Raw genomic sequence first — 24,547 nt, 5'->3', positions numbered from 1 at the left:
ATCATTAACATAGTACTGCCAAGTTCACCAAAGTTCATGGCTTAACCATGTCCCTAAGTGCCACGTCTACACGTCTTTTAAGTACCTTCGTAGCTGGTGACTTAACACTTCTCTGGGCAGCCTGTTCCAATGCTTTACAACCATTTTGGTGAAGAAATTTTTCTGAATGTCTAACCTAAACCTCCCCTGGTGCAACTTGAGGCTTTTACCTCTTGTCCTATCACTTGTTACTTGGGAGAAGAGACTGACACCCACTTCGCTACAACCTCCTACAAGCTATCAGGTAGTTGTAGAGAGAAATAAGGTCATAATGCAGTCTATGTGACCTGAACGCTAAACTAGGTAAATAATTCTTGTGGCAAGGAACTGTGTGTATTTCTTTCACACATTCTTGACTCCATCAAAATTGCTTCCTCAAAGTAATGGTAGTATAACCAATTATAGAATCATAGAATAGTTAGGGTTGGAAAGGACCTTAAGATCATCTAGTTCCAACCCCCCTGCCATGGGCAGGGACACCACACACTAAATTACATCACCCAAGACTCCGTCCAACCTGACCTTGAACAGTCAGGGATGGAGCATTCACAAATTCTTTGGGCAACCCATTTCAGTGCCTCACAGTAAAGAACGTCTTCCTTTTATCTAACCTAAACTTCCCCTGTTTACGTTTGAACCTTGTCCTATCACTACAGTCGCTAACAAAGAGTCCCTCCCCAGAATCCTTGTGGGCCCCCTTCAGATACTGGAAGGCTGCTATGAGGTCTCCACGCAGCCTTTTCTTCTCCAGGCTGAACAGCCCCAACTTTCTCAGCCTATCTTCATACGGGAGGTGCTTCAGTCCCCTGATCATCCTCGTGGCCCTCCTCTGGACTTGTTCCAACAGTTCCATGTCCTTTTTATGTTGAGGACACCAGACCTGCACACAATACTCCAAGTGAGGTCTCACAAGAGCAGAGCAGAGGGGCAGGATCACCTCCTTTGACCTGCTGGTCACGCTCCTTTTGATGCATCCCAGGATACAGTTGGCTTTCTGGGCTGCGAGTGCACTAAAGCTGGCTCACATTAAGTTTCTCATCAATCAACACCCCCAGGTCCTTCTCCACAGGGCTGCTCTGAATCTCTTCTTTGCCCGACCTGTAGCTGTGCCTGGGATTGCCCTGACCCAGGTGTAGGATCTTGCACTTGACTTAGTTGAACTTCATGAAGTTGGCATTATTTTCATGTATACGATAATAGTTATATATTGTCATGTAGGAAAAAAACCCAGTGCATTTATAGTGACAGAGACTCTAACATTTTAGTGCTTTACACCTTGCAGTGTTGTTTCCTCCCTTCCCCTACCTTCCAACCATAAAAGTTGTGTCTCTTATCCTATTAATGAGATCATACTGATCAAATTAGCATTTACTCATGTGGCCCTTTGCCCTAGGGCCAGTGCAGCATACGTAACAATAACTGAGCCTCAGCATTGCACTTTGTAGTTTCTTTGCCCTTTTTAGTTCTTCTAATCTTATAATTTTTATGTATAGGACTAAACTATACTGGAATGAGGAATTAATTCTTCAACAGTAATATGTGAGCACAGTCAGCAAATATTCCTCAGAAGATAATGCTTATAATTGACCAAATAGAACAGGACTCTTCCATGGAAAGGAAGTTGTCTAGCACAGTGAAGGAGAGAGGTCAAAAAAGCCCAAAACACATGAATAAGTTGAAGGTATTTCTCTTAATTTAATTGGGTCCCTATCCTCAATTCTTATACTTATCTGACAAATTTAAGACAAAGTACTTTCTGTACTACACACACTGAAATGGTTAAACTCACTGTTACGGGAGGGTCTGGACACAGATTGCAATCAGACAGTGCTCAGGTGTTGCCAGGAGCTGAGAGGGCATACAAGAGGGAGAATCATTCAGAATTTGCTTTGTTTCCTCTTTTTTTTTTCCCCTCAGATGTATGCTGTTGACCTTTCGAGTAGCAGCAAATTTACTTTCCTTTTCTAAACATCTGCACATATAGGAAGGAGGCCGATCTGTTACTAAGCCCTACTTTGCTGAGGTCTGCACAATCTTTCTCTGCAAATTGATTTGTTTTAAAAGGGAAAAGTCTTACTTATTCTTTCTTTCCTTTTGAAGTACCCAGATATCATTTTACAAATAGCAAAGACAAGTGGACCAATTTCTTCAGGTGAAGAGCTTCTATCAACTGTATTTGAATCTGTCTCCAATGCCACTGCCAACATCAAATCATCTGTCACCAGACCTGGTCAGTATTTCATATGGTATTTGTGCAAAGTTACAGATTTACAATGGTGCCGTTTTGGTCTGTGCTGGTGCAGTTCAAACAGACTTTTTTGTTTCACTTTATCATCAAATACATTCTGAGAAGCCAAGCAACAAAAAGCAAAGCCTCAAATAACATAAAGAGGTTCAGATTTACAGCAAAACCAGTTAGTCTTTGTTCTCTTGCCCATGGTTGTCTGATACATTGACCAATTGCTGAAACACTTAATTTCATTACAGGATTGCACAGTTAAGCATCTTCTGGAATTTATCTGACTGCACAAAGGAGGAAGATGAATTATTTGAGTTAGAAGGTTTTGTTTATTTTTACTTTTTTGTTTATTTTAACTTTCCTGTGTAATCTAAGTGAAAATCCTTGAATTAAAAACCTATGAAGGTGATAAGTTACCGTTGTGCCAAAAGATTGCACATAGTTAATCTTTTGCCAGACATGGGCATATGTTGACTCGGCTGTTCTTAAATCTACATTGATGGCACCATGTTTTGTCTGTCCAAATGGACAAAGTTTGTTATAATCTAAAAAGTATTTTAATTAGCAACCAATCTAATCTATTAGTGACGTTATCTCTAGTGACAAATGGATCATTTTCTTTGTATAAGGTACATTCTTTGACTATATTCTGTTACTACAATAACTTTATTCTTTCTCTTACTTGAAATTCACCCAGGCAGAATTTTTAAGCTATGCCATCTTATGCCATGGATAACAGCCCTACTGGGGGGGAAGGCTTTGGAAAGCGCTAATGGGAATTTAGACCCCAACAATTTCAAGGAGTTTGTTACTGTTTGCGTTTATGTCTGAAAGTTTTCCCGTTGGTTCTCTGCCCAAGAGAATACAGGTCCAAGCTCTCAGCAAGCCCTTGAGGCACCATGGAAATCCATCTGCATGTATGATGATAACTATGTATCTCTGGGGAAGAATTTGTTCCTGATACTGCTGTATTTGTACACAGAGAGAGACAGAGGGTGTTCTACAGAGTTGTATTTTTACATAGCCTGAAAAAAAACACATGACCTTTGTTGATCAGAGGAGTCATTACACAACTAACATGCTCTAAAAAGTGCAGAATCTATCTGGTGGAATGTTAGTCCATCTGTGTGAATGAAATTCACTCTTCCTTTAACAAGTAAACCATCAGATCACCAATCATGTTTCTTTAAACGTGGGACACAGGACTAGAGGTTCAGCATCAGGCAGTTCTCTATGTTTGTGTCCTTACATGTGCTTTATTAGGCCAAGATCACAACATGAATCCCAAAGACTTCTTTAAGCACACTAACTCACGTACAGTGCTGTTGCAGAGCACTCTCATCTGCATTGCAAGGACCAATATAAACCTCCCAGTGAAGCTAATGATCTTTGTCAAAGGGTAACTTGTCTCCAGGGCTATGAGGACTTGTCATTCACTTGGAGTGCACGAGCTCAGCTGAGGGGGGAATCTGGAAGATGAAAAATTAAAGGATTTTTCATGCTAGTCTAAGAAATATTTCCACAGTTCAAGTGTGGTACTGAAGTTCTGTTACCAAACATCAACTCCACGCAACTCACACAGTGGTTTCAATAAGGAATTAAATTTTATGGCTGATTTGGCTCTTATCTCATATTATGATATGGCTATAACTCACTAGAAAATTGTGTGTTATGAAAACGGCTCTGGAATAACACTGATGCTCTTCATGGTACCAACCTGCTACTTTACATTTCTCACAGTCCCATTGTAAGCTAATGTTAATAACAGTAACAATTAGCAGTGTCAGAGTTCTTACATCTATGTCTGCATCAAGAAAAAACAAAGGTAGTGCTTAGCGCAAAATGGAAAATAGGAGGTAAAACTTGGAAATCATGTGTCTGGGGTGCTACGGGAAAGCAGTGGCAATGCTGGAAAAAGAATTCAAGTTACTTACTTCAAGCACTGAGATATTATACTATATATAGTATATGTTCTTCATCAAACTAAATGCAATTATATAGCAAAAGGAAGAGTGAAGTAGCATCAGATATAGGAAGCAAAGCCAGGAGTCTAATTGGTATTTCCCTCTGTAATTGCACCAGTGTATCTGGTGTGTTACAAATAATAAAATCAATGGTTTTTTTGTCAGAACACAAAATATTAGGTTTACTTGACTTGGGGAAGGGAACTGCATTGTGTCTTGATGGGTAGCATTTACATGATAAAAGCTGACCTTTTGCAGCAGGGGAAAGTGAAACAATGCAGCTTCACAAGAGGGTGGTGTAAAAGGAGAGCAGAATGTCAGCTGGTACAGTGGAAGCTGAACAACATTTTCGTTTGCTCAACAGATTCAATCTTTTCTGTGTTCTACCCACTACTGCAGCTTCCTTTGATGCAAATAAATCCCTCCTCTGCCTCCTTTCAATGTACAAATCTACTTTGTACATCCTCACTTTAACTTGTCTATCTGGGGGAGCTTAGCTCAGGCACAGCATCTGTGAAGTTCTTGCTTTTTACTGGTAACAACTGTATCCGAAGACATGTAGGAATTATTTGGTTAGGTAATTATTTAATAAGGTTTTCCTAAATTAGTGACAGGAGAGAGAGCAGTAAGCCGCTACATTAGGATTCTAATTTCTGCTTTCCATCAATATTAGAGGTAGATTCTGACAACAGAGACCAGGATTTGTTAAAACACAGAATGGAAACTGTCTCATTTGATCATGCATAGCACCAGAACCTGACCATAAATAAGATTTTTTTAAATGGAGTTGTTCTGTCCATACAGTTCTGTTGTAAGTGAACAGCCCTCTCTAGATCCTGACATTTTAACAACATGCTTGACATAAAGAACAAGCACCATGCTTCTCTGACACATCCAGCTTCTGTCTTCACCTCGTTTAAATGTCAGGCAAGTCTTGCAAGGCATACATCTTTGTCAGGGTATTTCAGAGTAAAAGGACCTCTCATGTCTGTTATTTTTCCTGTTGAACTGGAATCACATACGTGCTATTTGAATGTGAAGTTTATTCAGCTGCAACATTTTTCTGTGAACAATGACATAGCTGTATGGAGACTTCCACCAAGGTCATCCCAAAGATTTGCATTTCATTCTTACTTAAAGCGAGGCTCCCAGAGAACAATGGTTTTACCTCAGAATAAGCTCTTGCCTGGGTTTTGATGCCTTTAGGGAATTAGACTTGAAAGAAACTTGCAAGATACTGGTTGTTCTTATTGCACACATCCAGATTTTAATTTTATTGTGCCATCCTGTATTGTAACTGTTCTGAAATATGTCTGCTCTTGTTTTCTTTTCCAGCATGCACTACCTTTGGAGGACAAAGAATATATCTAATTTCTTACAAGTTAGGCAAATTCTAGTTTTATATCCAGGACAATGTAAATATTTAACAATGTTAATATTTAACAATGTAACTATTTAAAGAAATTATTTAATTGCACGATAATTAATTTATCGATATTACATCAGCTGCAGTTAATTCACAAACTGTCACCGTCTTGAATCTCTATATATTGCTTTGATTTCCTTTTTTCAGTCTCCTTGAAGAAAACTCTTGCTCTTTGACTTTTTTTCCAGATTGCCTGGGAACCAGAGCTCCTTCTTCAGATGAAATCATTAAATTAGCAGAAGCAAATGTCTTTTGGTCAGTTCAGGAACTGAAATGCATGGACGCAGGGACTTTTGACAAAAATGTGGAACTTCTTGGGACTGTCTCTGGTTTTAACAGTTCTCAGCTTATTGCCTTGAAGGAAAAAGCCAAGCAGGTAACTATCCTGTCTGTGAAAGAAAATTAAATCCATAATTTGATTTGCTGTCATTGAACTATGCAGTTCTAAAACAACTGTGCTATGGCAATGTCACTACTGCTGCAAGAATATCTATTGTTTATTGGAAAAATAATATGAGATGGTGATAGAAGAACATTGCCCTTGCTTTAGAGTCAACAAGCAAGTAGTTCTGAGCTATTGGCAGCTGAAAAACGTAAGTGCTTTTAATTTCTTTTCAGTTGTTTGCTTCTCGCTTTTCTTTCATAATTAAAAAATCAGCAAGCAGTACTATAGGCTGTTGATTGGTCTGCTGAGAATTAAATTTGGCGCATTAAACTGTCTACATCAGTGTTAAATATAGTTTACAGTGGTGTAAAACCAAACTGACTGAGAGATACTGTTATTAGCTGAATAAAGCTTGTTCTCCCTACTTGTCACAGGCAGGGACAAACCCATTGGTGGGAGAGAGGTACCTGCCCTGGCTTCATTCTGTACGTGATGCCCATACTGCAGCAGCAGTGCGGGACTAAAACCTCTCCTCATCTGGCACTGCAATGCAAGATCTGTGTCAGAGTATTCAGGGCAGAGGGGGTGCAGTTCAGCACCCTGTGTCTGGCACAGAGCATCAGCAAGGTGTCTGGGCTCTGAGCAGTGCTGCCTTGGCCAGCTGTGGGCTGGAGAGAAGTCAGACCTCGCTCCATCCCTGTTGTTGGTGTTGCACTTCTCCCTGGGGGTGACCTCTTGCTGCTTTGTGGTTGCCTGCACTGCCAGGGAACCCAAACACACTTGTGTTTCAGCAAGGAAAAGCCTTAGGGTGCAGTAAAACAAGTTGTTTTGGCTGCAGAAAACCCAGAGGTGAAGAGGTTACCATCTCCAGCTGATCTTCAGCTTCCTGTCACCAGCATCTGCTGGAAGTTATCTGCTCTGTTTCCATCTCTGCGTGGCTAGCTGCTCTGTAAACCTGTTCTGTCAAAATGATCCAACATTTAGAAAGTCATTTTAGGGTCCATCTGATCATTTTGACAGAATGAGGTTAGGAAGCATCTACAAATGCAGTTGGTTGTGAGTAGGACAAGTGCAGATGCTTGGAGATCTGAGGCTGTGACCTCTGGAGGAAAGCAGAGCAGGGGACAAGGTGGGCCTGGGCAGCATCTCCTTAAACCACCAGCTGCAGCCAAAACAGGGGAGCTGATCATGACTTTTGGGTAGATAAGACCAACAGTGCAGTTCTTAGCAATGAAGCTCCACTTCTAAAACTCTCTACTGCAACTGCTCAAAGAGAAGTGGCACTAACCAGATTCCCAAAGGCAGATGGTGACTCCCTGCAATTCTGTCTCTGCTGCCTTGTTGCAGCAGAACAACAGCCCACTGTGTGGAATGCATTCTTCCCAAAACATCTTTCTTCTGTCAGCATGGAGACATGTGGGTTGGAAAAGGGAGAGAGGAAAAAAAACCACAATCCTGGAAGAAAGTAAAGCCAGTGCTTATCCAAGATAGTGGGAACTAAAACATTTTACAGCAGTGCAACATAATCATATACCTACAGAGTGATACCTGCTGTAGAGAAATTGCCAACAAGTTTAATACACTCATATCCCAGCTATATGCAATTCAAAGATACACAGATCTGTAGTGCACTGCATGAAGGTATACTCTGTCTATATGAGTGTTTGAGGACAGATTGCTGCTAGACAAAGACAGACTTCCTATATATTAGTTGGCAAAATGCAAAGGGCTGTTACAGTGAAAGTCAAGCATGAGAAATCAGTACAGGGAAAGCTCTTTGTAATTATGTGCATATGATGCTGTTATGTTATTAACTAAAGGGCATCTTTGATTAAAGGTTTGATTAAGCCAGCTTTAACTTCTCCTAAATCGATTGAATTTCCCTAAAAGAAACTGCGTACTGCTTATTGTTCCAAACTAATTCAAAAAGTCTAGTTATCAGATTGTGTCTAATGAAAGTAAGAAGCTTAGCTATCTCGTAAGTGGAAGGTCTCCAAGCTCTGTGATAGTAACAGATGTATGGATCTGCAGTCTCTAGGTGAATGAGGACGAAGGAGTGTTTCAGTTTCATGTGTTGTGTTATTTATATCATTATATCTGAGATTTCATCCAGCACTGTCAGATAATACTATTTATGAAGTACTTCAAATTCTGTAGTTTATGACCTAGATCAAGAAATAGACACACAACGTTTATAACTGCATGTGTTTCATGTATCTCTTAAGCTAGAGAATTAAGAGCTTTAAAATTGGGCTAATGCTTTTTACTATCTATTTTCTTTGGAAAAGATTGAAATTTCCCAGGCTTAGACTCTTTCTCTGTTCTTTATGACATTGTAAAACCAGCATAAAAGATCTGGTGGAAACTCAGGCCCAGCAAAGCATCTTTTAAACAAATCCTTAACCCCAGGGTCATAGTTGAGAAAAGCGCCTCAGCAGTCCTGAGGCTGCTCTGTGTCGGATATGCACACTGCTACGGACAGCAGATAGTCTGCAGCTCTGTGTAAGGAATATCTTATTCCAGAGATCCAGCCCTTTATTTTATGCAGGTTGTGCAGTTTCATATGTATCTGAAGGTGCAAACACTATTTAGTAGGCAGCCATAGAGGTTCTCCTTCAGCAAGTCCTTACTAGCTTTGGCCTTTCTTTTCTTTTTTTTTTTTTAATGTTCTATTGTAGCTATCCTGAAAATGGAATAAATATTTCCACAAATCAGAGAGCATGAATGATCAACTAAGCCTAGGACTGGGCTTTTAGTTTTGTTTTTCTATGTGGAGTTAGCAGCACAATCATGTGCTAGAAAACTGTCATGTATTGACTGACATAAGCTAAAATTGCTGGAATACAGGAAACCTTTACAGGGAGCTTTATGTAAAACCTGTCTTTTGCAAGTCACTTCCTCCAGCTAAAAACCAGTGTCTTTTTTCTGTAAAGACAACTGGCCACATCCTAAGAGATACTGACCACTGATCACTGTGTTCTGTCATTTCCAACTAAACATAATTGGCAGTTCTACCCTCTGCAAATTCAGCTCTTGATGGACTTTCATTGTTCCTTATTCTGACAGACTTTTTCCTGAAATCAAAATCTTCTGATCTGTGACAGGTTTTGAATCACTGTAACTGTATCACAGATAAGGTTAAAAACACTGGAACTTGTCAGTTTAGATACATTGGTACTAGTTTAGAAGAGCTCCTGCTTATTTCTTTGTTTTTACAGATTTAACTGTATCAATATGTACAAACACATTTAAATTATTAATTTTTTCATATTGCATGCACACAAGCTAGAAATAAGAACTTTAGTAACTGTATTACCTGATTCTCTACTTTGATTTCTGCTTTTCTGGTCAATGACTGAGCCAGAATAACTGATCACAGAGGCAATTTAAAGTCACTCAATCAGAGTAATTGCAGCTACTGTGGAAGCCTGGGTTGTTCAGGTGCTGCTTTCATGGTAGTCGTGTAGCAATGTGGATCTCAGCACAGACTTGCATTTTCAGTGGTTTTAGTAGTACTTGCTCCTACAGCAACACTTCCAGGAGTCCCTGTGCTGACTTATCAACAAGCTCAAGCTGTACAAATTACAGCATTTTTAGATAAACTAACCATTATTAGTGTAGAACCTCAAAAACCTTCACAGTACACAAGCTCTGCCTTTGGTGTGCAAAGAGGCATGCTGCTGGTATTGGGTCTTTATAAATCAAGGGGGTTGAGAACGGTGTATATAAAGGAAGATACATAATGATCTATTAGACATTAATGAATCTCTTCTCAAGGTTTGGGGATTGCTGCCAGACTGGAAGAGTTATCATATAGTTTCCCTGGGCCGCATTGCTCTGGCACTCACTGAACATGAAATTGAAGAGCTGGATTTGCATTCTATTGACACCATTTCTGTACTTAGTCAGCAAACAGGATGGACTCTTACCCAGGTAAGTATGTTACTGAAAGTACTCCTGGTGAAAGGTGCTGGATTCACACCCATTGGGAGTGAAGTCCTAGAAACAGATACAGCAATCCACACTACTCCCTGCTGCTTTTCTGCAGCTGTGACCCCAGTGAAAGTGGGCAGATAGGTCAGCACTGATGTCTGCCTGGCTGCTGGCTTCCCTGATGAGATGGCCCAGAGGACATCAATCACTTTTAGTTGTGATGGTGACGAGTGTATTCTTTAGCACTTGCTCACTAAATAGTAGAAAGAGGTCAGCAGTTCATCTCACCCTAGCCCTAGAATAGATACTACTGCTAGGAGATACTAACCCTTCCTAAGAGTAATCACTGAAGAGGTAGTGTGCCCCCAACCCCAGCATCCACTGCCATAGAAGCCTAAGTTATTAGCAGATATGCCCCTCACATCTTCATTTCCTTGAATAATTACTAGTTATGTCAATGGGACTTTCATAAAAAGCATTAAAAGCTTTTATTGTATATGCAATTGGCAGCATATTTCTGACTTCAGGACCCATACCATCAGGGCTCCTCAGTTGCACAGATGCTGTGTGGTGGCAGGCAGCTTTGGCAAAATATCACAAATCCATGTAATAGATTCTCATTCTGAAAAGCACCATCAGAAAGAAGCACTTAGGGGGGAATTTATACAATATTAATTGGCTTTTGAGGTTTCCTGCTGTCAGTAAGAACAGCTAGTTAAGAGGCTTATCCTACCTAACTTCAGCTGTCTAGAAGTTAGGTAGCTAGTTTGACCTGGGTCACAAACAGAGGTACAAAGTGCTTTCAAATCACTTGCACTTGGGAAGTGGTTGTGTAACAGTGCCTTGTTTAAAAGTCACATACAGGTGGTGACAATGCTGCTCTTGAACATGGCAAAGTTCCAATTAATTATATCAGGGAGCCTCAGGATTACATACGGTACATGGCTTCTGGTAAGATTTTGAGCTTTAGTAACAAAGCCTTCAATTATATGTACTCTGTTCATGCATAATATTTTACTGCTTTTGTAGGCAAGATCTATTTTGCAAGGTTTTCTAGAAGACTCTGGCCAGACAATCAGTACACTAAAAAGCTTTGATTTAGTTGGATTAGGAGCTATTCTCTGTGCTTTGAACTCCACAGAAATCATGTCCATAAGGACTGCTGAATTCAGGTAATGTATTTAATACTTAATGAAATATTTATTAGTACCTCTGTTGATAACATTTATTATGCAATTTTTTCCTTCAAGATTTCCAGAGCCTAAAGGATGCTATTTACATTTTAAATGCTTTTAGAAAGGTAATAACTGTTACAGAAGGTGTACACTAGATACTTAAAATATATTCTGTTTTAGGTTTCCTCTGCCATTTATATCTCACCTTTTAAGTATTGCATTGAGAAACCCAGGTTTTTGCTCAAAGCGTTAAACATTTGTATGCAATTTGTGTACATATGTTTTGACTGGAAAATGGGTTTACAAACTACTTACAGCAGACTAAGTGTATTCCAGGCAGATTTAAGTAATTGCAGCATGTAATGTTAACTTTGTTGCCTTTTACAGTGCTGCTGTGGCAAGAATTGGCCTGTTGTTTTGTAGTACCCCTGTTCTGAGGCAGTTTAAGAAGATAACACTATCTGTGTTTGGTACTGCTACCAGCTGGAACAGCTCTGTTTTACAGGAAATTGGTACTATAGCAGGTAACAAAAATCAGACTCCAGATGGTGATGGTCCTGAAGCATTGTTACTGAAGCATAAAGAAACAGGTTCACAGAGCAGGGCTTTTTTCTAGGCTGGAAAAAGGCATTTCTTCTAGAGAGCAGTCACCTGCAGGGATGGATATCCAGCAATTTCATTAACACTAAGGAAAAGTTGTGTTATCTCAGTCCATAATATTCTGTCAGTCCACTCAAACCGACTTTGGGGAGCATAGCCTTGAAGTCATCTGCATCCTGTAAGCTAGAAGGGGTGAATCAAGGAGGGTGAAACCAGTCAGGTTTTCAAACCCACTCACTGTTTGTGAACCATGCTGCCACAAGAGTGGCTGTGTTGGGTCAGAGCAGTGCTGTAGCTGACCGAGCATCCTGCCTCCAACAGTGGAAAAGAATGGGCTGCCTGGGGAAGAGTGAAAGAGCAGCAGGGTTGTCGGCCTGGAGAGATACTTCTCCAGAGTGTCCTCACAGTCTCTGAGACTTCCTGAGCCAGAGGTCCCACACAATTTTGTTCATGGATTTTTTTTTTCCCTGTTATCGCTTAACTGCTCACTGAAATCATAAATTTTAGCATCTCTGATGCCTGCAGCAATGATTCCACACTGTAAGTACCTAATGAGTGAAGAAGTAATTCCCATTGCATGCTTACACTCCCTAATCTTGTATGAGAAGAGGCTGTGAACAAGCATTCTCTAATAATGCTGCTTATGATTTTATTGATTTTTATCACTCTCTTGTTTCCAAAAGTAACTCAGGTAGAGTACATTCCATACCATAGCGTACATTCCAATGGCTAAAGTCAAATGATTTATAATGTTGGAATATAATGAAAGAAAGCAAAAAAAAAGAACCAGTATCTCTCTCCATAACACACTGAAGTAAACCATTTATTAGATGGTTTGTATGAATGCTTAAAATTTGTATTTTCCTAAAAATAATAAAAACAGCATTAACTGAGCTTTGTTCCTGTTGTGTTTTGGTTTTTTAGGTGGTTTGAATGAGGATGAATTAAAAGCTTTTGATAAAAACTTGATGCCGTATTTCCAGCCAGTGGCAATAAGACTTATACCTCCTGAAATTTTCCAAGTAAGAGCTTGGTTACTGAAGATGTAACCAAATTTCTATCATTTTTACTCTAGTATAAATAAACTGCAGCACTGATTTATAGTTTGGTTTTGGGTTTTAGTAAGAATCTTTCTACGCTGTGTTAAGTGAGAGGCAGTCAAGGATCTGAAACATTAACTTTCAGCTGTGTCATCTTTATTTGTGATGCCCATAAAATATGCTAGATAAGCTTTATTTATTCTTCAGAATGCATCCCAAGGAAAAAGCAAAGATCTAGGGTTGGAAAGGAGGGAACAAACTCTCTTTCTTCAAACCCTATATTCAGATGTGAGTTCTCTTCTCTGTTTATTAACATTAGCAAGGATGCTAGCATAGCTACTCTCTGCTGACTATGTAAGAGCTTTTCCATTATCCTAAAATTTGGCAACATTCTCCCAGGTTAGCTCTAAAAAACAGATTGTACAGCAGATACAGATGGAAAGGAATTTCACCTAATTACATCAGATCTGAATGTGGACCAGAAATAAGAACATGAATCTTGAGATCTCTGCCCCAGACTTTATTTGACCTAGTGACAAGATTAATATTCTGCCTATGCTGGTCTCTTTCAGATGCTCAGGCAAGCAATGTACCTATGGACAGATGAGCTAGACAGATAGTTAAATGTGTCAGCTTCCATAAAAGAGAAAAAAACCCTTGCACAGTATCAGTGACAGTTTAGATGAGCCTGAATTGTCCTTTGTGCAACTGTTTCTTTGAAAAACAGGCAAAACTGAAGATCTATAGCATCTTGTAGAATTTCCTTCAAATAGCACGTTTTGTTAGTAAGAATGGTAACAATGCTACAAAATGTGCTTAATGAATAACAGGGCACCTTCTTGGAAGAAGTTTTCAGTATTTGAAACATTCAAAGCAGAATTTGATTTTACACAAGTTTTGTGTAACTTCATTTTATGGCTGAATACATTATTCAGTTTCTGATTTATGAAACATTATGGACATTAATTGAGTTAAGAAGAGGCTCAATTCAGAATTTCTGGACCCACAGGCATCTACATGTGTTTATTCAGTTTAAAAAAGCACATCATTTGGCAGACAAAGAAAAATCAGGAAGGGTTTGCTCTGTTGTCTGACCTACTTGGAAGGGGAATTTAGTCTTTCTAAAGTAGAACCTGGATACAGAATTACTGCAGCAAAGTAGGCTTGCTGTGTAGGAGGGCTAAAATTCTTGTGACTGCAGAATGTTAACTAGAATCAAAGCAATCCAGCATACCCAATACATGCGGGCTTTACAAACTGGTTAATTGCTATGTGATATAATTACTGTAAGATTATGATTGCCATCTTTCATTTTTAAACTCAAGTTTTAATGTGACCAAATTTGGAAGATTTTCAATCTAAATGAGAAAATTAAACAATGGAATTAAAGCACAGGTTTTTTTCATCTCCTTACTTAACTGCTAACTATAATCAAAGGTCAAACATAGGTTCAAGTGAGGTTGCCTGGGAGCAGATGTAAGAGGAAATAGATGACAAAAATGGGAGGATACACAGCGTCTTCAGTGTTTGAACAGATCAGAAAAGAAACGGCTGGAAAATTAAACTCCAGCAATATATTGAAGAAGTGTTCAATATAGTGTTGGCATAGAAAGCTTTTTCAAACTGTCAGATCCCAGCAACAAAGAGAAGGGTGAAAGACAGGTGAATGGTCAGTAAAGTAAATGAATGCAGAGGGTTTTTTTAAGCTCTATTGAGCTTTTTTTTTTATAGCAACACAATGTTGAAAGCTACGTCCTCTTGCTCCAAATGCAAGGCAATGCTGACTTCTGATTCCTTACCTGCCTTATGTAATTGACAGCCTAAACCAATTTCTCTGGCTTTTATTTCTCTTAGGCATTGTCCCCAGAACAAATAGCAAACCTGGGCCCTGAAAATGCCGCCATGGTTACCAGGTCACAGCGTGAGCATCTGAATACATCACAGCTCCAGAGCCTTCAGCTGGCACTGGATGGAGCCAGGACAAGCACCCCAGAGACACAGAACACTGCAAGCACTACCCAAGAGGTGAAAACTGCAGCTCCAAGCGGTGAGTATAGTCGCTCCCTTCTGCAGAGAGGGGAAGGACACACACACCAGTGGGGTGTGTAGTCCTGCATCATTCACCAGGATCACACCTGTATTTTGAAGGTGGGTTACACTGAATTTCCTAATCAACTATTTAACTCACACCTTAAATCTCATGCCTCGAAACGTTTGTTTGACCAAGACAAATAATGTGTGTTGTTGGATTTACCCACAACAAGAGATAATGGAGAATGACGGTTAGAAGGCATTAGTAGCTATATGTTGCTAGTAGCGTTACACTATGCTAAGTACTAGTTTGTGTAAAATGCAGTCTGAAACAGTGATCTTTCCCCTCTCCTTTCCTGTGTTTTTGGCTAAATTTAAGGTAGGGCTCTCCATCTCTGGACCTTCAGATCACAAGCATTATCTGCAGCAGAACCTTGCTTTGCAAAGCTGAAAGGAGGTAGCACTGGGTTGGATTAGTATCTTTACCGACGCTGTAGGACCTCGAAGTTTTTTATGCTGTTCCCATCCTATTTGGAATTAAAGCTTATTAGTACCTACGTTTTAGTGGTTTAACATGTTCAGTGGTTTTTACTTCTCCATATTGCACTTTATACAAGTTGTGTTGGCAAGTATGTTAGTGGATGTTTACAATGAGTGAGAGTTTGGATTCAGTCAAGCCAACATTGAGAATTTATCACTATCAGACAGCAAATACTGTTGCTTCCAGTGATACCAGCAAGACATAAGCTGTTGAAGAAGAGAGAGGAATGTTGAGGTGCTAAAAAAGGAGTAAGGGGGACTGAATTGATAAGATGCCCTTGCTGGAAATTAGAGCAGACCTTTCCCAGAAACAGTCCAGATCCCTCATGTTTGACTCGTCTCTCTGTAGATATGCCGAAGTAAGGAGTTTTCTGGGTAAAGATCACCTGAATTCTTGAGCTTCTTGATCATTTTTCCTGTCTCTAGTGAGTACCACCCCTCGGTAAAGCTGCTCTTCAGAGCTGTGTATGTTAAACTGGAAGTGAGTATTCTGACCAGTGTCATCTTTTGAGCAGCTGAATGTAATTAGGATTCAGATGTTGGAATTTGCTGCACCTCTGTGGGGTCATGCAGGTAAGACTGTACTAGTGACACTAAGACGTAATGCTTTCTGCTTTTCAGATGCTCCTTGTTTGAGTGGCTTCAGCATCTGGTTGTATGCTGTGATTACACTACATCTGCCTTTCTGAATCCACATTTGTTAAGCTTGAGGTAAGTTATATTTTCAGTAAGAAGTAGCTTTATAACAGAAGCAGGGAACAACACAGGGTGAAGGACTGTAGGACCTTCTTCTTGCTTTAAATATAGAGACAACAATTTTGAATATTTTTCTGTATTACAAAGGTGTCTTGTACCTCTGTTAGACTATCTTTGAATGTAATCAAGGGGAAAGCCCTTTATCTTTACTGTAAGGCCAACATTAACAAGAGTTTAAAATTCCATGTACCAGTACTCCATTACTGCATTGTTATTTGGAGTATATTGTTGGTATTAATCTGTATTGTGCCTGTTCCAGTCTAAGATTTTACTCCACAACTGCTTTGATAATCTCCAGTTAAAAGAATGTTGCCATTAACTTTTATTGGATTTTACCATTTTGACAGACTAAAATTTAATGACAGCCCTGGGCTTAAGGTATAAATTCCATTTAAGCAGACTAAATGCTAAAGTGTTCTACTTAGTCTTTAAGACTGCAAATCAAACTAAGTCAAATGACTTAATTTTCTTTGCTTTTTGATTTTCAGTGTCCTGGAGCTTACAAAGGAGATGCTAAAGAGTTGCAGCTCAGCATGAATAGTAGAATCAAGAAGCTCTGAGATTCCTGAGTGCAGAGTGGTTAATTTCTTAAAAGCAACACCTTCGTCTGCCGTCATGAAGTATTCCCTTTCCCTATCTTTAGGATTAACAAGTGACACAGTATCCCTCAAAATACTTGAGACAAATTTCAAAACTGAAAATGGCTTATCTGTCTCATGAGACAATGAGTAAAAGATATGCTTCTGTGTTAGGTAGGAGCCTAAACTATCTAGGGGACAGGTAGCAGGTGACTGTTATTTGGAAGCTGGTGTATTGTACCCAGTGCTTTTTATATTGGCTAATTTGATCACACTATTGTATCCTCCCATTGGGTTTTCTTCTCGTAGTCTGAGCATACTTTCCCCTGGACAGAGGCTATCCTTCTGTGTGACCTAGAAGAAACCATACTAAAAATTAGTGCTGCTGCGATAAAATAACTTCATCTTTGGGCTGGTGGTTTAAATCCTGCTCAGATAAGAAGTGATGATGTGTTCTTATAATATAAGCACCTGTGCGAAATGCAGTTCCTCATGGGTGTTTGTATTCAACACAGAGGGCATTGGCAATACTACTTCATGCAACAAAATGCACCATGGAAATATGCTTATGTTCATCATAAGCTCCCTCCACTTCAGGTGGGGTTGAAGCATACACCGAGGAATAATAGGGAAAACTGTTCACTGGGTCTACATACTACTAGGACTGTCAATCCAGTGCTTTCCACAAGTTCTATACTATCTAATTTATCATAATTATAAACCACAAATATTCTCATGTGTTTTATCAACATATGGCTTGTGTGTCTAATGTTTCTCATGCAACACCTCAGTATTTTAAACAATAGAGAAAACATTAAAAACCCTCTGCATGTGAACACACTTTCTGATGTTGTTTAACTTGATTTAATACCAAGAAAGCATGGTACAGTTCTCCATTTTGCCACTGCAGAAGTCTTTAGATTTTCTAGACTAAGAAAGGCAATGCATAAACTTAAAAGTTTAGCTCTTTCATTTAGGACTGTGCTCTAGTAAATGCCTTTCAAATATTTATTTGTATCTCTTTATGGCAAACGTTACATCTAGCTCTCAGCACTGAAAGAAGAATTTAAATTTTACTACAGGTGGGAAAGCAGTAGGAGTGGGGCTGAGAAAGAGGCAGAGGGAAGAGGCTTGCTGCTTCTGCTGCTGCTAGGGAGCGGGTGAACTTAGCTGTTGCTGCTGTTGGGAGTAACAGCTCCCACCACAGTCCCATATTCTCTGTAATTCCTGCAACAGCAGGAGGCAACCTGATTTTCAGGGCTTTGTTATTGGGAAAGTAGGCAGTGAGAGCATGGCCGTTTTTGACACCCTCCTGATCCCTCTCCCTCTTTAGCAACCTGCTGCTCTAGGAGCTGCCTGTGCCTGTAACTAACCCTGGCAAGTGTGACATGATGTTACAGGTAGTACTATGTGCTCTAGTTTTGCATTTTATGAGCAAAGAACTAATATTGCTGCAAACTGCCTTGCACCTTTTTCTCTAATGCTCACAATTTGGGGCCTATAAGGATGCTGGAGTGGGACTCTTCACTAGGGACTGTATTGATAGGACAAGGGGTAATGGGTTAAAACTTAAACAGAGGAAGTTTAGATTGGATATAAGGAAGAAATTCTTTACTGTTAGGGTGGTGAGGCACTGGCATGGGTTGCCCAGGGAGGCTATGAATGCTCCATCCCTGGTGGTGTTCAAGGCCAGGTTGGATGAGGCGTTGGGTGGCATGGTTTAGTGGGAGGTGTCCCTTCCCATGGCAGGGGGATTGGAACTTGATGATCTTAAGGTCCTTTCCAACCCTAACTATTCTATGATTCTATGAACAATAAGATTCCAGCTCTTCCTGCTGTGTTTCCTTTACTGTATGTAAACAATAGATTGCAGCATTTATTTTAAAAGAAAAGAAAAGTTATATTAATCCCAGCGAATAAAATGCCCACTAAAACAAAAAAGTGCTTCAGTGGATCAAATTCGTTATAAAGATTTAGCTGTTTTTTTATATTAAAAAGTTCTGCCTCATTTAGATGTGTAAGTACCAAGAAGTTGTTTGATTTCTAGAAATTGCATGACTTGAATTCTGAATTTTTTGTGCACTTCAGTGAAGATGCAGGAGAATATTTTCAGTCAAGGATACAGTCAGCATTTCCAGTTGAACTGTTTAAGTCAGATACATGACTTAGCTATACCAAGCACTTCAAAAATCTGTATGAGCTGAAAACTCTCTTCTTCTGTCAATGTACCTGGGAGTGATTCCATCTGCAATTATGTGAGTCAGAGTTTAGCTTTTAATTGGAGCAGGAGTGAACTCTTTGTTTGGTGCCATCTGTGCTGTAATTTCTTTAAACACAAGTGCTTTCAAGTAGCTGAACTCCTCGATTATTTTTTTATTAAATTAATAATTATGTGAATAATTTTGGCATTGCATTTACATTTGGCCAAATACATGTCTATTTCTTACAAGAGTGCTGTAGGAAGGGTAAACATGGAGCACCCACTTAATGTACTTATTTCATGGTGAGATTACAAATCCTGTTTGGTTTGTAAGATGGTGTGAGTGTCTTGGATGGCGAGTATTGTAGAAAAGCAATTACACTTTTGCCAATGTAGCTCTTTTAAAGGTTGCTGATTGAAAAACCCATTCTACAAAAACTGTGATTCATGAGATACCTCCCTCAAAACTGTTGAAACTGAATTTCTGGGAAGAATAGATGGAAAGGAGAGAAAGAAATGGAGAGTGCTAGTGTACATGGTATGTAACCCGTATATGTAATCTATCTGTTCACTTCCAGTAGCAAAGAGAAAACCGAAACAGAAACCTTATTTTTCACTCTTATGAAACAAAGCAGAGTTAATGCAGGCATCCATGCCACAGGATACCACTAGTCATACAGATCTGTGCATATGTGTAGTACATACAAAATGTATGTACTTTCACTGGAATACATTAATGGGAAAAATATCTCACAGTCCTTCTTCATACCAAAAAGATTTTGGGGAAGAATATATTACAGAGAACTGTTGTGTAAAGATTTCTTTGATCCTTAAAAAAATGTTGTTCTTTATTGTCAATGTGGGTAACACTTGTCTAAACCAAGCTTGATTTTTCCAATATCCTTTTAGTTCTAACATTCATATTTGAGAATGGGAAAGAAAATCAGATTAATGCATAAATCTGCTGTTCAATATATAGCATGGCAATCATTTTCTTATCTGGGTATTGTGAGAATTGCAGCTCTCCTCTCCACTTATGACTACTCTGATGGTTGCTAGGCACTGCTGTACATACTGCAGGATATACATCTGGCTGTCAATTGTCTGACATAACTCTGGTGTAGTCCACCTCTTCTGAGTGTGGTGACCATGTGGCAGGTGGCGCTGTCCAGCAGTATGTAGGAGGAGGTGTTTCGTTTAATTAATTTCATTAAATGTAGGATTCTTAAAGGGTTAACAGATGGGAAAAAATATTTTGCTGGCTTATTATTTCAGTGCCTGACACCTTTATATACAGAATTGTGTTTCAAAAAGAGAAAGGGGCTACTAGTTGTAGATCATCAATAAAGAAGACATCCCTACCACCTGGTACTGGGGAAATGCTGCATCTATGGTACCCTTAAATCCCTGAAGATAAGAAAATAACTACCCATCCACAGTATCTGAAAACTGTCCTTGTTAAAGCTGGCATTATGGCTGTTGTCAGGTTTTGTATAGTATGTGGAATGTTTGACTCCCAGTGATCTCAATCTGTCACATCAGAGCTAACCAACTCCTATCAGTGTCAGGCTCTAAAGATACTGCTTTTAAAAAAAAAGAAGGCATCCTTCTTCAATTTTAAGAAGCCCCTTATGCCTCTGCATAATCTCCTCAAATATTCCAGAGGCAATTATGTACTGCATTATAGCAGATTTAGCTTATCACTTGACTGCTGTGCCTCCCTTAGGATCACCACCACCTGATTTATTTTCCCCTAACACAGATTGCAGCCCTGTCATATAGACTAGGACCTTGTTACAGTCCCATTGTTTGCCCATGTGGAAGCAGAGGTGAGACACGCCTGCCAGGGATACTGGGAGAAATGCACCCAGGGTATTGGGAGAGGTCTGACTAACCCTGATGACACTCAAAAACAAGTAATGAATTGTATAATCAGCTGGAATTTGTCACATACATGAGCAGGTAATCCTATAGCATTGGCTGTAGTGCACTTGCTGGTGTTCTGGCTCTTACTGTGTTGTAGTTATAGAAACCACACGCTGCTTCTGAGCATGCACACAGACAATTACAGCATATAAGTTGAGAAGCGAGACCTCATTAAACTGTGGTACCTTGTTCCCTTGTGATAGACCATCTTCCTTGGACAGAAGTAGAAAGAAAACTTCAAATAATCTCTTCCTCTCTCCCCCCATCCAAAAAGGCTGGTATTCTCGGTTGGTACACAGCTTCAAGCAATGTGATCTCTTTATCTCAGTGAAAATGTTTTTGGTAAGTGTGTGGGTTTGTTGTTTATTTGCTGGTTGGCTTTTTTAAAGGAAGATCTGTAGGCATGGGCCTAAGGGGGGCTAAGAACCTTATTTTACTACCTTATAGTCCTGGTTAGTGAAATATTCTTTCCTGTGTCATATGATGTGGGAAAGCCTTGTGCACTGCTTACTCCACTGCTGTTCAGATGAGGAATCTGACTTCCCTTTCTAGTAAGGCAGGAGGAAAACTGGATAGAAAAGACTGGTCTATGAAGAATGAACACAAACTCCAGTGTAAGTTAGATTTCTTTTATCAGTACTCCAGAACATTTGAAACTGCTGCTGAGAAACAGTATTTTATGCATTGTTATAGAGCATGCTTTTAGAAGTGTAGGTAAGTGACGAGCTTTTCAGAGAACAAACTAAACCTGTGTACCATCCAGGTATCCAGAACTTCATATTTTAGTAAAGTGCCTGATTCATTATTGGACTTCATTTTCACACCTACCTACTCAATCCCTAAACACAGAAATTAAGAGACTAGCGCATACACCCCACCTGACTTTGTTTGGGATCTGGACCTGTAGCATTTTTTTACCGTGGGATATTTTAGCAAAATTCACATCTGGTTCTTTAGTTGTACCCAGAAATAGATAGTCTAGAAATGCATTACATTTTTTGTGCAATGAGTAGCAAGCAGCCAATGTCCATCTGTCTCTTCTGCCGCTTTCTTTTCAGCATCAGTCTGCTTTTCCAATCCAGATTAATATGAGGATTTTCTTGCCCTCATGACGCAGGAGAACAAGGCATGTTCAAAGCTTACAATCCAAGTGACTGTACACTGGAGTATTAAAAGAAGGAATTATGATTGCTGGATTTCTTGCTTTGCTAGCAACAGTATAACATTTACCATCTAATGTTTTAGTTGGTATTAATTAAAATATTTTAAGTATTTAACAGCATCTCACTTAGTATCTGTGGTCTCTTTGGAGAACATGGAGAAAAGAAGAGAGACCAGGAGTAAATTCGTAGCAGAGAAACACAAAAATAATGTAAAATACTCTCAGAAATACAGCAGGATAATATTTTCTGATACTCCTTTCCCTGATAATTTTTAACTGTTGTATAGACAAGAACTATATTGATTTAGCAAAGAATAGCCATGGCTATAGTTAAAATCATGTGCTGGTTTGATCTGCAAGCTAAAGCTGCCCTAGGTCGTCTGTAACTGGGACCTGCCATGTTTCAATATGTAATCAGATGTCAGAAAACAACTTAGATCGCAAGTTTGAATAAATCCTGCAGGAACTGAGAGAGGAGGTGAGAGAGAAAGGATGTCAGCTCTCTGACTTTAATGTGTCTATTAAAATAGATTCCAGATATGCATCTGCCAGTGTTTTTATTAGCTACTTTTATTTCAGCATTCATCCTTTTAGAAGTGTTTACGTCTAACATATTAAATGTACCTATTTCAATCAAGCCTGTGTCAAACAGCTACTCTGGCTAGTTCAGCCAGTACTCTAAGACATAAACTGTAGTTTCAGACCTTACTGTTACACCTGGATATAGCAATGGAAGTGCCACAGTAGTGCAGCTACAGAGGTTGTACTACATATTTGCACTTCCTCCCCACTGTTGTAGTCTGTACCATGGACCTGGGGAGTTCTGTCAAACACTGTCATCTTCAGTACAAATTCTCCAAGCACTGGATTTGGATTCCTAACATGTGTCCTCAAATCGGCAGCTTTACTGGTAATTACATCACACATTAGCTGATGCTGAAAGTTATTTAATATCTGTTTAAAGTAAGTAGTAATTAGAGTGTAAATTTATTAAACTTTCTGCATGTGACATGTAGCATCTTGAGGCATTGTAAGTGTAAGATAAGAGATACTCTGTGAAGGAGTTGTATTGCTGTACTTACACGTACAATTTACAAACACAGTGATTTAAGAGGATAGGCTTTGATTCCTAATCTCTGAAAATAAGTAAGTTTGCTTTTGTCACACTGTGAGTACTTATTAAAAAAAGATAAACTCAAGCAGAGGGTACTAATCACTTCTCTTTTCTTTCAGGGAGCCCTTTAAAAATGTCAGTGTTTATGCTACATTTTAGACAAGAAAATGACAGATTGCAGTTAGGATCCTTTTCATAAATCTTCAAACAATACATAACTTTCTGCTGTGGGAAATTCTCTGTACATGGTTCTGTACTCATTGTTCTCTATCAGTAAATTCCTCACACTGTTTCCTCAAACACGGCATGAAATAATGTAAACCAAGACATTACAAATAATGTAAAAAACCAAGACATTACAAATAATATAAACCAAGAAATAACTTACCTTTCTGAAGTGCTATAAAAAAAGAAAAGCACCACCGTTCAGCTGGGATCACCTCTTACCTGCTTTCCACGGTCACTGGAAATCCTGTTCCTGTAGGGCTATTCCCAGCTTGCTTTGTTGCTGGTTTGATTGTTTGGTTTGGGTTGTTTTGTTTTTTTTTTTTTTTTTCCAAGAGAACACTAGAAGTTACTGGAATGCTGCTCAAGAGCAGATACCTCTTTGAGCTGCATGCTGGACAACGATGACAGTGATGCTCTTGTTCAGGTATAGGGATTCAGGGCTGCGAACAGGCACCACTGTAACTCACAAAGCCTTACCGCTTCAAGGAATAATGGCTATGTTATCCCATGGAAGATGTGCATACTCTAGTGGGCTACTAACCACGAATCAAGTCAATAGCTCGTTGTCACCAAACATGACAACAACTGTTAAATACCGATTGCTCAGCTGGGTTATGCAACCCTTTTCTCCCCATTCACTGACAGGTCCCTGCCAGAGCCAGGAGCTGTTCCCGACCACAGGGCGGCACTCTGCTTACTGCCAGTTAACAAAGCAGCTCCAGTTCATTCACCTAAGCGGACTTCTGAAGAGTTGGAGGTAAAAAAGAGGCCGAGGCCCACTCCCTGCTCCATGCAGGGCTCATGAGATGAGATATACGATACTGGAGCAGGTCCAGAAAAGGAAAGCGAAGCTGGTGAAGGGTCTGGAGCACAAGTCTGATGTGGAACGGCTGAGGGAACTGGCGTTTAGTCTCGAAAAGGCTCAGGAATGACCTTATAGCTCTCTACAACTACCTGAAAGGAGATTGTAGTGAGGTGGGGGTCGTTGTTCCTCTTCTCCCAAGTAATAAGCAATGGGGTAAGAGCAAACAGCCTCAAAGCTGCACCAGGGCAGATTTAGACTGCATATTAGGAACAATTTCTTCACCAAAAGGATGAGTAGGCGTTGGAACAGGCTGCTCAGGGCAGTGATGGAATAACTGTCCCTGGAAGAGTTCACAAATCGTGTAGATAAGGCCCTTAGTGACATGGTTTAGGAGTGGACTTGGCAG

General features: G+C 39.6%; 1 protein-coding gene across 1 annotated transcript in view; it reads left to right on the top strand.

Annotated features, from left to right (window-relative positions):
- OTOA (otoancorin) overlaps positions 1-24,547 on the top strand; it is a gene marked incomplete at both ends in the record, with an annotated part of 47,420 nt that overhangs the window by 22,537 nt on the left and 336 nt on the right. Inside the window, 8 exons of the mRNA XM_080618130.1 lie at positions 2,140-2,269; positions 5,857-6,044; positions 9,831-9,986; positions 11,016-11,158; positions 11,549-11,685; positions 12,686-12,783; positions 14,656-14,848; positions 23,982-24,093. Coding sequence (XP_080474256.1) covers positions 2,140-2,269; positions 5,857-6,044; positions 9,831-9,986; positions 11,016-11,158; positions 11,549-11,685; positions 12,686-12,783; positions 14,656-14,848; positions 23,982-24,093 — 1,157 coding nt within the window. The remainder of the gene's footprint in view (positions 1-2,139; positions 2,270-5,856; positions 6,045-9,830; positions 9,987-11,015; positions 11,159-11,548; positions 11,686-12,685; positions 12,784-14,655; positions 14,849-23,981; positions 24,094-24,547) is intronic.

This window comes from Psittacula echo (genome assembly GCF_963264785.1).
Source record: "Psittacula echo genome assembly, chromosome: 5".
NCBI lineage: Eukaryota > Metazoa > Chordata > Aves > Psittaciformes > Psittacidae > Psittacula > Psittacula echo.
Note: the sequence above shows the minus strand (reverse complement) of the source record. Positions and strands in the feature narration are given on the sequence as shown.